The sequence below is a fragment of the Acipenser ruthenus genome, chromosome 2 (assembly GCF_902713425.1).
Source record: "Acipenser ruthenus chromosome 2, fAciRut3.2 maternal haplotype, whole genome shotgun sequence".
In the NCBI taxonomy this organism is placed as follows: domain Eukaryota; kingdom Metazoa; phylum Chordata; class Actinopteri; order Acipenseriformes; family Acipenseridae; genus Acipenser; species Acipenser ruthenus.
The window spans coordinates 104582033-104596620 of record NC_081190.1 but is presented as its reverse complement, the minus strand read 5'-3'; the positions used below and the strand labels follow the sequence as shown (position 1 = coordinate 104596620).

General features: G+C 40.7%; 3 protein-coding genes across 3 annotated transcripts; 1 reads left to right on the top strand and 2 right to left on the bottom strand.

Annotated features, from left to right (window-relative positions):
• Nucleotides 1-287: 287 nt before the first annotated feature.
• Nucleotides 288-2584, bottom strand: LOC117408984 (coiled-coil domain-containing protein 96-like). Its single transcript, XM_034014474.3, has one exon. It carries the CDS (start codon nucleotides 2272-2274, stop codon nucleotides 868-870), a length of 1407 nt encoding a protein of 468 aa, XP_033870365.3. The 5' UTR covers nucleotides 2275-2584; the 3' UTR covers nucleotides 288-867.
• Nucleotides 2585-2628: 44 nt separating this feature from the next.
• Nucleotides 2629-7890, top strand: LOC117408754 (transcriptional adapter 2-beta). Its single transcript, XM_034014031.3, has 2 exons — nucleotides 2629-2934; nucleotides 4026-7890. The coding sequence occupies exons 1-2, from the start codon at nucleotides 2665-2667 to the stop codon at nucleotides 5133-5135; spliced, it is 1380 nt and encodes a 459-aa protein (XP_033869922.2). The 5' UTR covers nucleotides 2629-2664; the 3' UTR covers nucleotides 5136-7890.
• Nucleotides 7891-8983: 1093 nt separating this feature from the next.
• Nucleotides 8984-12405, bottom strand: LOC117408907 (grpE protein homolog 1, mitochondrial-like). The gene is made up of 4 exons (XM_034014334.3): nucleotides 12275-12405; nucleotides 10718-10877; nucleotides 10374-10455; nucleotides 8984-9788 (listed from the first exon to the last, which is right to left on the bottom strand). Exons 1-4 carry the CDS (start codon nucleotides 12340-12342, stop codon nucleotides 9442-9444), a joined length of 657 nt encoding a protein of 218 aa, XP_033870225.2. The 5' UTR covers nucleotides 12343-12405; the 3' UTR covers nucleotides 8984-9441.
• Nucleotides 12406-14588: the final 2183 nt, after the last annotated feature.

Genomic DNA, 14588 nt, shown 5'->3' with positions numbered 1-14588 from the left:
AGAAACAGCTTTTAAAGAAGAAATACACACAGCCATGTTATTGAAGCAATGTGTCATTTGTTTTTTTAGCTGTTTCAAAAATACTAAACTCATGTACTGGCATTGTATTGGCATGTAGGTTCAATTCTTAAACAGGAAAAAAAAAAAAAAAATCATTGATTGGTTGGTTTTCATAAAGTGTCTTTATAAGCCATGCATACCATTGGATAGCTTTAAAAAAGGATATATATATATATATATATATATATATATATATATATATATATATATATATAATCACACAGAACAAAAAGAGTACAATACTATATCTTAAATAAATTAAATATTAGAAACATTAAGATCATACAAACTATTCCGTTAATCTGAAAGAATCCAAAATTATACAATCCACTCCAACAAGCATTAGGACAAGGGGTTGACACCGTGGCCTATTGTCTGCACTGTGGGCAAATTGGGAGGCAAATTGAGCACTCCATTGTAAATGTATGACAACAGATTGTTCACATTGGAAAACTGGGCCGCCTGTGTCCAGTGACTTGTTGGAGGTTAGTAACACAGCTAGATTAGGCCTACTGTTTAATGGTATATTACCAATAGTATATCCCACACAAATACACACTCATTTTACATGTTAAGCTCACAGGTTTAATAACAATTAGAAGATGATTTACACAAACAAACAAACAAAACCATTCTGTTTAAAGGGTTAGTAAAAAACATTCTGTTTAAAGGGTTAGTAAAAATAAAAAGCATACTGTTTAAAGGGTTGGTAAAACATTGTGCAATGTCACGTACCAAGGTGCCAGCTTTTATGGAACTTTGCTAGAAAGCTCTGTGTCTGTGTCTTATACTACTTATATAGATATACTAGTGGGAAGGTTTGGCTTGATCGATTTTTTTCTTGATGCCACTGCATTTCAGTGTCAGCTCGGCATGGCGACGCTTCAGCATTTCCAGCCTCTGGCTGAGAGCCTCGGAGGCGTCCACTTTATCCTCAAAGTCCTGGAGCAAGGCCTCATTACCCAGCAGCCCGCACTTCTGACGCAGTTTTAGGTTGTCCATGCGTAGGCCATCCCGGGCCTGCTTGGTCTTAGTGAGGATATCCCTCTTGTGGGCGACCATGGCCTCCACGTCCATGAGCTGTGCCTTCTTGTCCTGGTTCTCCACCTGCACGAACTGGAGCTTCTCCTTGACGTGGGTGAGGACCTGCACTGTGCTGGTGATCTTCTTGCGGAGCTTCAGCAGCTCCTCGTTGCGCTCCTCGATCTTCTCATTGTAGGTCTGGTTTTCAATCTTCAGCTGCTCGAAGTCGATGAGGTGCAGCCCCTCTGCGAGTTCCTCCTTCTCTTTCAGCATGGCCTCGAACTTGCGGATCTTATTTTTCAGCTTGATGTTCGCAAGGCGCACCTGGATCAGATCGCACTCCTTGCGCTGCTCGCTGGCTAAGATCTGCTCCACCTCGTTCAGGGCAGCCTGCTTCCCCAACCTGCGCCTCATGGCTGCCACCGCTATGTCCTTCTTCTTTGCCATGAAGGTTTTCCCCTCACTGTCAACCAGGCTCAGCTTGCCCTGACAGTGACTCTTCAGATCATCTATCTGCAGCTGGTAGGCCTCTGAGTCCTGGGCATACTGCCACTTCAGCTCCTCCATGGTGGCCATGTATTTGAGGTAGCGCTGCTCCTGGTCGGACACTGGCTTCTCCTTCTCATGCCGGGCATCGTCCCCTGCCTTCCTGCGGAAGTACTCTGCTAACTTGTTCTGAATCTGGCCGTTCAGTTGATTGAGTTGCTCCTTCTCTTCCATCAGCGCTTTGTATTTTGCCAGAATTTCTTCCCGGTTTATAGTTTGGCCTTCTTCCTCTTCTTCATCTATGCTTTCCTCGGTTATTATGAGGCTCCCTGGTCTCTCTGGCGTCCCTGGTTCTAACTTTGGAGGGCCTTGTTCCAGGTCTCGAACAGGGCTGTCTTGACGGGACAGAGGCTCCCCTATGACTGGTTGGGGTTCGTCGCTCTCCCCCTCTCCAAAGGCTTCACTAGTTGGCAGGCTTGTTTGCTTCTCCCCACTTTCATCTGTCTCCTGAGCTTCCCCAGTTTTTTCTGAAGCCCCCCCGCTCTCAGCCGGCTCTGATGGGGGCTCCTCTCTCTCATTCTCTTTTTCTTTCTCTTCGTCTTCGGGTGGACTTTCATCTGCCTCTTGTGCTGGACTAGGGTGATCAGGGTGATCTTCCGCATCCTCCTTGGTCTTTTTAAGCGTGTTGTGCTCTGATTCTGCCATTTATTAAACCCCTCAGCAAAAACGGTCTACTGTTTTACTTGATGACATAAACACAATTGCTCCCGTTTTAGTTATATTGTGCTGACACTTGTCATTAATTATAATAATTTTAAAAAATAATAATCAACAAAAATGACGCTGTGAACTGAGTTCTCATTCGATCTCTGTCCGGTCGACTTTCCCACAGTACTTCGTTGATGTTTCTCTTGGTTTCCTAGGAAACGAGGGCGGTGATATACCGAGTAGCGTGCGTCGACGAAGGGGGCGTGTTCATTAATATTAATGAGACGCCGCTCTCAGAGAGCGGAGACACACAAGTACGCATGCCCCCGCCCCCCCCCCCCCCCCCCCGGAGGGAACGCTGCTTCAACAACAAGCAGAACCCGCAATATGGCCGACCTAGGTAAGAAGTACTGCGTTTACTGTCTGGGCGACGTGACAAATCTGCGGCTCCGCTGCACCGAATGCCAGGACGTAGAGCTATGCCCAGAGTGCTTCTCTGCAGGAGCCGAAATCGGCAACCACCGGCGATGGCACGGGTATCTGTTGGTGGATGGTGGGCGCTTTACTCTATGGGGTCCAGAAGCGGAGGGAGGCTGGACCAGCAGGGAAGAGCAGTTGCTGCTCGATGCAATCGAGCAGTATGGCTTTGGGAACTGGGTAAGTGTAACTTTTTTCGGTTAAAAAAAGTACACTGTAGGTATCAGGCAAACAGTCGTAACTTTCTTTTATTTTTATTTATTTATACCTGGCCATATGATATGAACGGGGCTTCAAATCCGCCTGCAGCAAGGGAGAGAGAGTGACCACAATACAAGTTCTATAATGAATTCTAACTTGACTGAGGTTATGTCAAATGAAAAGAAAAACATATATGTTCTCTGTTCATTTTCTTTGCTCATTATGAAGTAGAGAACACTTTGATTTGACATCCATTTCAAGTGTCTCCTGTTCTAAACACAGAACCCAAGTTTATACTTTACAGCACCCATACAGCCTGATGAATGGTACATGATTGTATTTTGAAGTCGCCGTTTTGGTGTTAATTGCAAGTGATCGTTGTTGTTTGAAGCAGAATACTTTCTTGGAATGAGTACACTTCAAACATAGGGCCTCTGTCATTTTTTGTTAAACTTTTCATATAGTTTTTTTTTACTCATGAATGTGAATAAAAAAAATAAAACAATTCTGAACCATAAGAGAGCTTAATTATTTAATTGAAAACCCCATATTCAACTGGACAAATTGTGATGGTTAATTAGAGCACAAACTCTACATCATTAAGCATGCCTCCATACAGAAACCATTTAGGCAGACATGGTCAAGTGGGGCACTGTTGTTTTGGATGAAACTGTGTGTCGGCACTCAGAAAGACTTGTTGAATTTAAACACACATGATGTCTAAACTTCCCTTTTTTTTATAAAGAGTACTTTTATAAAGAATGCCTGAGTGATAATCTGCCTGATAAGGGCAGGGATTCAGATGTTTTTAAATCACAAATTTGGCCACAATTAGTGTTAAGACAGACAGCTGCAAATAATCAACCATTTATCCCCTTTGCCTTCATGAACATTGCAGAAATCAGTGCTGCCTCAAGGTTTCAAACATTTGAAAACCCTTAACCACAAACAAATGCAAGTTTTTATAACGGCTTAAACTATTCAAAGTAAAACCTCCAAGGTGCATTTTCACAGATGTACACGGTAGCTGGCCTTTAAGATCTACATCCTACATTGTTCTATTTTTCCAGGAGGACATGGCGGCACACGTGGGGGCCTCCCGCACTCCTCAGGAGGTGATGGACCACTATGTCAGCATGTACATCCACGGCAACCTGGGCAAAGCCTGCATCCCAGACAGCATCCCCAACCGGGTGACGGACCACACATGCCCGAGCGGTGGACCCCTCTCCCCGAGCTTGACCACCCCACTACCGCCCCTCGACATCTCCATTGCTGAGCAGCAGCAGCTGGGCTACATGCCCCTACGGGACGACTACGAGATTGAGTACAGCCAGGACGCGGAGACGCTGATCAGCGGCCTCTCGGTCAACTACGACGACGACGACGTGGAGATCGAGATGAAGCGCGCCCACGTCGACATGTACGTGCGCAAGCTGAAGGAGCGGCAGCGGCGCAAGAACATCGCCCGAGACTACAACCTGGTGCCGGTCTTCCTGGGCCGGGACAAGAAGGAGAAGGAAAAAGACAAACCAGTGATGGGCACCGGAGCGCCTCCTATGACTCCCATTACAGCGTTGCTTGGGACCAAGCGCAAGATCACCAAGGAGGAGAAGGAGCAGAGGCTTAAGCTGCGGCCGCTCTATCAGTTCATGGCCTGCCGGGAGCTGGAGGAATTCTTTGAGAACTTGCACAAGGAGCGCGTGCTGCGGGCCAAGATCCGGGAGCTGCAGCGTTACCGGCGTTGTGGCATCACCAAGCTGGAGGAGACGGCTGAATACGAGGCAGCCAGACACAAGCGGGAGAAGCGCAGGGAGAACAAGACGATGGCCCTATCCAAGCGAGGAGGGGCCGCAGGGGGAGGAGGTGGCGGTGGGTGTGGTGGTGGGGGGGGTGGAGGAGGAGGCAAGGAAGAGGGCAAGGACAGCGAGTTTGGGGCCATTGAGAACCTCTCTGGCTTCGAACTGCTCTCTGACCGCGAGAAGGTGCTCTGCAACTCCTTGAACCTCAGCCCCACGCGCTACCTGACTGTGAAAACCATCATCATCAGGGACCACCTGCAGAAGCGCCAGGGCATTCCCGCCAAGAGCCGCCTCCCCAGCTTCCTGGACAAGGTCCTCAAAAAGAGGATTTTGAACTTTCTCACAGAGAGTGGCTGGATTTCTAGGGATGCCTCGTGATTGTCTAGCTTGTAGGATTTCAGCTCGTACATTTTTTTTTGTTTTATTATTATTTTTTTACAAAATATTTAACTTTTTTTTTCAGTGACTTCCATGTGTTTCAAATGGGCCAAGTAACTGTTTTATTTATTTTGTATGTTTGTTTTTTTTATTATACGTGAATCACTTGGGATTGCTATTTTTATACACTCTGACAAAAATGGGCATTTATGCAATTAACCTTGCCCTGCCTCCCCCCCCATCTTGAGAAAAAGAGCTTTTATATAAACAAAAAGAAAAAGTTGCCTAAGAGAAAGTAGACAGTTGTGTGTTGTTGCTGAAAGTCACAATTGTGAATTTCTACATGATGGCAAACGTCAGTGCAAAAGGACCGTCTGTGCTTTTAGTTGTGTTGACATTGCGACTCTAAACTAGTAACATAAAGGACGTCCAGAAAAAATCAAAACTTTTAATTGGTAAAACCAGGATATTTACATACCTTTACACAAACAGCACCCGTTTTCACTGTGCAAAAACAAATCACAAATTACAAACATCATGCTGTAGATGTATGAATTACACCGTCATATGTCATAATTACATTTACTGGCTACTCACTGGCTACTAGCAGTACTCAACCAAATTTGACTGGCATATCCCAAGGCTGATCTTGGTATTTCCATCTGTGAATATGTTTATAGCTTCTGTGTGTGATTGTTATTACAGGCTAGTTAGTGAGTGGGATTGCTGTATATTTTGTTAAGGGAAAAAAACAAACCGAAAAAACCAAACATTTTTTTTAGGTCCTTTAGCTCTCTGTGTTCTGATTAAGTGAAGTCATTTGCATGTATAATGTAGATTTAACAGTTCTGTAGTTGTTTTTATTCTTGATGTGATCTGTAGTATATTCACAACTACAGTAAACCCTCATTATTACTCTGACGTGAATTTCACATCAGAAGGCATTATACACTACTGTTTGGAACACAGTCGTTACAACTGTAATCAGTATTGTTGCTGCACGGTATTTGTTTTAGTCATTTATCAGGACCCCAGCTTGTATAATGCACTGTGTGCATGTGGGAAGAATCAAAGTTTGTGCAGTTCTGGAACAGGAATTTTACAGTGCAGTAACTATAGAAACAGAACGTGAAGCTTAAATTAATCCACGCAGAACATTGGAGATGAATGGTTTAACCTTTTTAAAAAACATATTCTTACAAGGGTTTACCCTAACACTGGATTTCTGAAGTTGCTTTAAAGCACTGCTCTAATGTGTATCTGCATTACAGAAACAAATGAAGCATACATTCAGTGTAGCAGCATGAATGAAAAGAAGGCTATTTTAGTAATATCTGTGTTTATATGATGATCAAACTGACCAAAGTGTAACATCATCCATTGTTTTCCAGTTTTACTGCTGGGTACGATTTAAGCATAGAGAAGTCGGGTGACTTGACTTTGAGTGAGCTTGTGGTTGGGCTGGGATTATCTGGTTGTTGGTTTTAACCAATAGACCAAAGCACACATCCTATCAATATCAGCAGAAACAGTTAATAAAACAGAATAAAATGTGAAGACCAGTGGAGAGCAGCCACTGAGTTGATCAGGCATTGTGTCTGTGCAGCATAGTAGTAATACCTTTGCGCTCCCTTGTGCAATATTCCTTCAGGCTGAGGACAAAATGAGAGCTACTGTGCTGCTAATACATATGCACATAAATAGAAGCATACTTGGCAAGAGAAATTGTTCAATCACTGCTGCGACTTTGAATGGCCTTCTTTGAGCACGTTAACAAGGAGCGCCTGCTGTTCTTGCATACATGAGTTAGGATTTGGGAAATCCTTGTTGGTTTATTTCTGTCCAAGTATAGCCTCAAAAGGAATGAACCTGCATCAATTGTTGCATCTGCCGTACACCGACTATAACATTGGCCAGAATACAGTTTACTGTCTGTGGCTCTTTTGGGATCTTTACAATGTATCATTATGATAAGTGATGAAACAGTAATGGTCACTTTTGACTGGAAGGCAGCAATTTTATTATTTTCAGCAGTCATAGCAAAAGAAAAAAACCCCAAAACATTTAAATGCAAATGAGGCCATTTGTTTAGTATAAAAATACAAATATCAGTGTTTTTGACATCTGCTTTGTATATTTGTGGGATAAACAAGACTAAATGTATATTTTTTTGGTAGAATGCACTAGCCGTTCGGCATAGATTATCTGTTTGCATGATCGTGGCACCATTTAAAAGTCGATGTGTATGTAAAGCTTTAAATCAGCTTTCTTGGTGCTATGTATGTTTAATTTATTTTTGAGTCCTGAATTCATCTTCTGAATTTTGAGTCTCGCACCATTAAAAACTGAAACGGTACAACAGCGGTATATCTAAATCTACATGAAGGTGGGTAGGTGATTTGCAAGTGAACACTGGATGAATGTTAAGAATTAAGGGTTCATACGCAGCATCAGTTTAATGGGATGCCTGGTGTCTTCTAAACCGGATATAAAGTTGAATCCACAGAGGTGAACGATGGAGTGTAAACTTTGCTGCACACCTCCTGAGTTTTAACTATTTGTAAACATTTCAAGACAGTGCTTTCACAAGCTGCATGATTTTGATTTATGCTATAATTATAGCAAAGCCAACAGTCAATGATTGAATGCAAGCAACAGCCGCTTTACACTAATGAGGCCTTCAAAGTAAAAAATATTTTAGTCTAAAGAAAAAATAAATCTATTTTCCAAAAACTGATTGATTTAAAAAAATAAAGTTGTGGAAAAGGTAAATGCAAACATGCTTGGAAAATATGTATCTGTGTACCGCACTAAGATACATTTCCGTGTTGGTTGAAGATTCATTCAAAAAAAAAAAAATATCTTGAAGTTTGCCTGTATGACATTGATGTTCCTTTCACTTTTGTATGTTATTTCAGGGGATTTGTTAAATATTTAAGCAATTGTAAATATTTTTTGTAAAAAAAAAAAAAAAAAAATTATATAAATACTTACCTTCTGTGAAATGTAAAGTATTTTATTCCACAAATATTTTTTAACTTTTTGTAAAAAAAAACAAAAAAAAACTATTTGAAACCAAGAGCCCTCCATGCGCTGTAGTTACAATCTAAGCATGCTGTGAAACTTCTTTTGGACCTAGAGTAGGAAATGTAACGTTTGTAGATAGATACTGTTGATAATGTTTAAGTGGAGGGCTTTATTCAGTGTCTTGCAATTAGTGAATGCACATTCAGTTATTGGCGTGTGTGATTACATGTGTTTTGTTATTAAAGTGCACATACTTTATCTCTCTCTTGTTCGTTCCAATACCAGTCACTGGCAGGCGGCGCTCACACACGCAGTTTCCTGTTCTGGGGCTGGGGGAGTCTCCTGGATTTTCAGACCCATACCCTAAATCAACTTTAGTATACATCTGATATCTAAATGATTGTGCTTTGTAACATTACACAACATCCATCTCCTCAATTTTTGTTCACATATATTTCATTCTGGCTGAGAAGAGGCATGTGTCCCTGTATGTGGGTTAAAGGGCATTCACTGGAAAACGTTTGTTTTGTTGTAAGGTCAGCAACAATGTACAGAATCCACCTTTTCACTTAAACTAGCATAAACAAAGTATTACATTTATTGAATACAGCTGTTGATTCAAGATTATAGTTTTCCATTGTTTGTAATATTGCTAATACAATTACAGGTAAACGCCTTTAGTTACAGATTAGAATGTAAAAACAAAGACACACACAAAAACAAATGTCTTTCAGCCAGCTATGTGTTGCACTGTATTCCTAAATACTTGAGGCAGGGGCATCATGTACTATGCCAAAACAAAATGCAGTCCCAACACAAAGTTTTGTATACCTAGATTTTAATTAATTTATTTTTTTAAAATGAATGAATTCATAATTATTGATGTACTTAAATACACAGTAAACTGTACATATGTGTTTATTGAAGAAAACTAAAATTATAAACAGCCCACAAATTGGACCTACATTGAACTATACTTGTTACTGTTGGTTAACACATTTCCCCATAAATGGTTAATCAAATTACTGGTCAAAATATTTCTGCAACTTTCTATTACTTATTTTTCTACTCAAAGAAGAGATGGACCACTTTCAACTTAGGGGGCAACTGAGTAGTAGCTACAGTGTACCGATTCCAGAGCACATACATGTAAAGAACAAGCCACTGCTTCGAGTTCCAGTAGCTGGAACAATGAATGGGGAAAATGAACTGATCATCACTTATGAAATCTGTTAGCCAACAAATAACAGTACAGCCCTTGCTCATACCATCAGGAACACTATGGTGCTTTAACCACACCTACCAGGGCAGGTCTGAGAGTGCGCCCATGCAGTTTATATCCCACCTTGGTGACCAGTGCTACTGTGCCTGGTTCCTTTCCTTCAACCGGACTGTGGAATAGAGCTTCGTGTTCGTAGGGGTCAAATTTGGCCCCAGTTGGGTTTAGCTTGATTAAGCCATGCTTGGTGAACACTTTATGGATTTGAACCTCAGTCAAGACCAGTCCTTCATACAAGTTCTTCAGATGGGGGTTCTGAGGGGAGATCTCCTCTTTGGGGACACTCTCTGTTGCTTTCTCCAAGACATCAGCAACTTCCAGCAGGTCTTTGCAGAAGCCTTGAATGCCTAATAAACAACATACAAATAAAATTGAGATCATCCCTTACTGCAGTATATCATTACTTCACACACTGAATCCAGCAACATGAAATTAAACACAGTTGTTTCCTATTTGGAGTCAATATTTACTAGTGGGTAAATGTCTTGATATTTCACAACTTTATAGGCAGTTCCACCAAAAGTTGGATTTGGTTCATAAACCAGAATTCTGAATCTGAAAAAAAGACTTTTTGGGACAATACTTGCAACTTCAGAACGCAGGTCAGCAACCCAACTACAATTTAAACACCTATAATATGGTGTCTGGGTAACCAGGTTAGCACTGATTCAGTAGGATAAGCTTACTGTCAGATCTATTATCTTGTCCACTGTGCATTAAGCAAGCATGCAAAGAAAAGCCTAAATTTGTCTTAGAAACACAAACGACTGGTTTCACAGACCCGATTAGTACTAACCTTAGCAAGTACCTCACTTAAGTTAACATTAGTTAGTCCACAATCAAATCATGTTAATCAGGGTCTGTGAAATCAGCCAAGAGAAACAAAAGATAATAAAAAAATAAAAACAAATAAATAATCAAACTGCATTCACCATATAACTTCGCATCTTCTACCAACTTCTGACTTCTCTGCCGCAGGTTTTCTGTATCTGCAAGGGCTCGCTTATACTTGTCCTGAAAAAGAGAGATTGTGATGAAACCTGGTTTACACATGCTTTACCATCAATATCTGATGGAAACCTACTTCCTGACAATTCTATCAATGGAGATGCATCATTTCTGGTTAGGACGTGGACTAAAGCACCAGCACATCTGCCAGAGTGTTCAAGGGCGCTCTCTCTCACACACACACCAGGAACTTATGGCTAATCCTTCATCAGGAACTTATGGCTAGTCCTTCATCACTGACTGCAATGAAATGCCAGGGAGCTCTTACTGTCATCTCCTTTAGTTGCTCTTCTAGTGTGGTCTTCTCCTCAGTCCAGGCTGCCATGGCAGGACTGTGCTCCGTTTTCTGTGCTCCACTTTGGTCCTCTTCCGAGTTCTGGCCATTGCTCTTCTTTTGAGCCGCAGTGCACAGCAACCTCGGGGAGGCTCTGAAGGGGGGTGGGGGGAACGACAGAGAGAGATCAGAATTTAACTTTTATTTAGGACCTTTATTCCACACAGGATCCTTAAAATGCAGTCACTGATTAACCACTGTAATGCATCTGCATTTTGTGTACAGTACCTTCAAATTGAAGTTATGATTTAGGTTCCACATTATTGTTGATGATGTTTTTCTGTTAAGCATATTAGGTGGAATTTAATCTACCACTAGTTTGGCTGAAAAACAACCCAGTTATTAAATGCTTTAAATGCTGCAACTGCAGGTTTTAACAAGGTATGTGGTTAACATGTGCATCCTAAACAAAGGATCCAGTACTCCACATTACAGGCATCAGTAAAATGCCATGGTTACTAGTATCATTAGAAGTATAACCTTATATAGCTTCGACAACCAGGTGTTCTATACTGTGATAAAAAAAAAAAAAGATCACTTTGACGTACATTGACAGTACTGCTATGTGGGGGAAAAAAATTGTAAAACAAAATGTTTAAAGTCTCAAAACATTAAGAAGCACTTACCAAGATTTTTTACTCTCAATATCTGAAACAATAAAGTGCTTATTCTGATCAACTACTCTAATTTATTTTCTTCAGAACTACACAAACAGTTAATTAAAAGAATGGGGAGAAATTCTTATTACTGTGACACATATTTAAGTTGCATCACACCATGGACATTGCTAAATGTAATTTAATGAGCTCTCTACTGGCATCTATTGGTTTCAAAATGCAGGTCTGTCAGAGTTAGTGTGGTTTGTTGGACGCTTAGCTAGGGCACCTACCACGTTTATGAAACTCTACAGCTGAACATTCCCGTGCTTGGGATACTAGTGGAAACCAAAGTGTTACGAAAAGTTAGTACAATATATATTTTGTAAACATTTATTCTAACCTTGGTGTTATGGTAATATTGTCGATTTGGCATCCTGTATACAGCGACTCCAGTAGTACAGCGAAATACATATTAGCATCATAAATCTTCAAGTGTACATAATTGCGAGAAGCAATATTGACGAGTACGACAAATAGAAATGTGTAAAGTTTGTCCACCCAACAAATACGGTAGGATACCGATTTAAAAAAAAAAAAAAAAAGGCTAGACCTAGACACAATTACGACAAAGCATATTAAAAACTGTAAATAGCAGTGTCCTAGCTACAATGATACTGAGACAAGGTCATTCTCAACACAGGATGAACTACAGTATTTATATATTCTCTTTATAGCAGAGTTGCTCTGAACATTTATCTTTTTAACACATCTTGTGTAACCTTTCACATTGCCTGGGTATAGTTAACCGTGACATTCCTATACAACAAGCTTGGAATTGACAATAAGAAATACACTGTGAAAATACATTCTACGCACCGTTTCTAATCCTTACCTCAAAAGCACAGGCGATGCTACGACAGAAAAACTCTGCCTCACCACTCTCACACACCAGCTCGCCATTTTCACTTGCTGCTCACACACAGTGGGAGGCAATCAAACCCATGGGAAAGAACGGTAGGGAAGTTAACCAATCAAAGACATACAGTTAAACCCTCCTCGGCGAGCTGACCAATAGAAGCAAGCTGAATGCGTGTATTTTGCACTAGTTAGGTTGAGGTAGAGTTAAAGGTCAAAAGGCATTTGGTGTGACCGTAGAGAGCCTTGTTTCAAGGTGTCATGCAGTTCTGTAGGACTGCGTTAGTATAGTACGTAATACAACATGTCTGACTGACTGTAGCAAACATTATTGAGTTTAGCTGCAGATCTCCTCGGTGAATTCATCCGCATGGGAGTGGATGTCCGTCATCAGCATTTTGTCAAACTAAGTTCATATACTTGATGTGTTTCTAGTCACGCGTTGTTTCATTGACAGGTACTGTTGATCAGTAATGCATTTCGTAAGAAAGAGAACTGCAAGATATAAGAATTTAGTACAGCCCCCTGCACCAGAGTACTCTACACTGACTGGCTAAAATATGGAGAATGAAAATCCGTAGTCTGCAATTTATACATATTTATGTGGTCACCTAACATGTTATGTGCTCCACCAGACATGTAACTTAAGGTGAGAGATACGTGCAACTATTCAGCAACAGTCACAGGAAACCAGATGGGTCTCCGTGATTTCACAAGGGCAGTGATGCAGGAGCTTGGCAACATGCTTGTCCCTCAACACTAAAATGCCATTCAAAGTATGTCCTCTGGGGTATTACTGGAATGATAAATGTGTGCAGAAAACCAACAGCCATATGCAAACCATTCAACATGACAAGTCATGCTTGTTCTACTGAAATAATGTGCCGGGAGACACACATTGTGGGTGATGAAGGTAATTCTCTATTTTCTGACCAGTCAGTGTAGATGATTTTCAGCTTGTGCCACTGTTAGAACTGAACAGGCTTTTTTTCTGTTCGACCTGCTAACAGGCTCAAATCTTAACCTCAAAAGCTCCAAACCGTTTGTAAACTGACTTCTTTCAAACTCAGTGACTGGAGATTTTGAGGAAGCTGACAGCATTGTTTTTTTTTCACTTACAAGTTTATTCTTCTTCCGTTAATTTAAAAACGTGTTAGTCCTTTGAAGTAAACTTACTCATTCACATCCCATGCCACATAAAAATCGCCTACATTTAATTGGCTTTTCAAGCTTTCCCTGATTATGCAACAGTCAATATTCTGTCTCCTTTTTATGCAAATCCATGTTGTCCCTTATTTTTTATGGCTCTTCCTAATAAAAGTAAAAGATGTCATTTTTCACAGAAGTCTGAAGACTTTTAGTGGCCCATTTATAGACAGTATTTATTTCACTGACCTTTTATACTTTTCTCCATTTTCTCCCAAACCGACAGCAGTGGAACCATTAAACTACAGTACTTTTCAGCCATGCAAAAGGGGCTTTCGGACATGTTGGAAAGAATAGAAATTCACATTATGTCCCATCAAAATATTGCCTTGTAGGCAGACAACCGAGTAATGTGTCACACTATTCATCCTACACTATACTAGAAGAGTCTAAAGAGTAAAGACTCTATGGACATTTGAGTTTAACCACTACAACAGGGGCTGAGACAATAGCATCACAGTAGGGCTGAACTGTTATGAAATAAACTGATCCTCAGATCTGTAGAGCAGAGTGGTTATGGCGCTAGCTGAAATATTTGTCTACTTGACTCAGAATCTATTCAGTACATTTTAAGTTATAGATGGATCCATATATAGAATACCTCACTGTGTATAGTAGACCTCTACTTTTATATTATGAGAGGTAAAAGACAAGTCATTTGTTATTTGAGAATATTCAGTATTCAAGATTAGTTTTGCAAAATGAACACCACACAACACCACCAGAATGTAAGAACAGAATAATTTAAATATATATAATTGGAAGGCACTTTGAAACCACAGGCCACAAAGCATATACAAAACAGGTGATCCCCTCTAAGTCAAAACTAAATAAACAGAAACAGAAAAATATAAGTGTCAATGGAAAAAAAAACTATAATACCTTCTATAGTGTTACGAGTGCTGTCATATGTCTCCCACAGAAGACTGAGTCTTTGAAGTTATGGATGATTCCACATACATATAGCATGTACAGTATATTCAAGTTTAACTGATCCCTTTGAGATTCTTGACATATAGTAAATACTGTAGTTTACCTCTGGGTGGCGCTGTTCAGGACAAATTCAACTGAAATGACATACCGTG

Bases quoted from the DNA above. Each gene is read 5' to 3' on its own strand.
- LOC117408907 (XM_034014334.3), bottom strand. From the start codon at position 12,342: ATGGCGAGCTGGTGTGTGAGAGTGGTGAGGCAGAGTTTTTCTGTCGTA. The intron at 10,878-12,274 runs GTAAGGATTAGA...ACCCCCCTTCAG, and splicing joins GCATCGCCTGTGCTTTTGAG to AGCCTCCCCGAGGTTGCTGT. The intron at 10,456-10,717 runs GTAAGAGCTCCC...TCTCTTTTTCAG, and splicing joins AGCAACTAAAGGAGATGACA to GACAAGTATAAGCGAGCCCT.
- LOC117408984 (XM_034014474.3), bottom strand. From the start codon at position 2,274: ATGGCAGAATCAGAGCACAACACGCTTAAAAAGACCAAGGAGGATGCG.
- LOC117408754 (XM_034014031.3), top strand. From the start codon at position 2,665: ATGGCCGACCTAGGTAAGAAGTACTGCGTTTACTGTCTGGGCGACGTG. The intron at 2,935-4,025 runs GTAAGTGTAACT...CTATTTTTCCAG, and splicing joins AGTATGGCTTTGGGAACTGG to GAGGACATGGCGGCACACGT.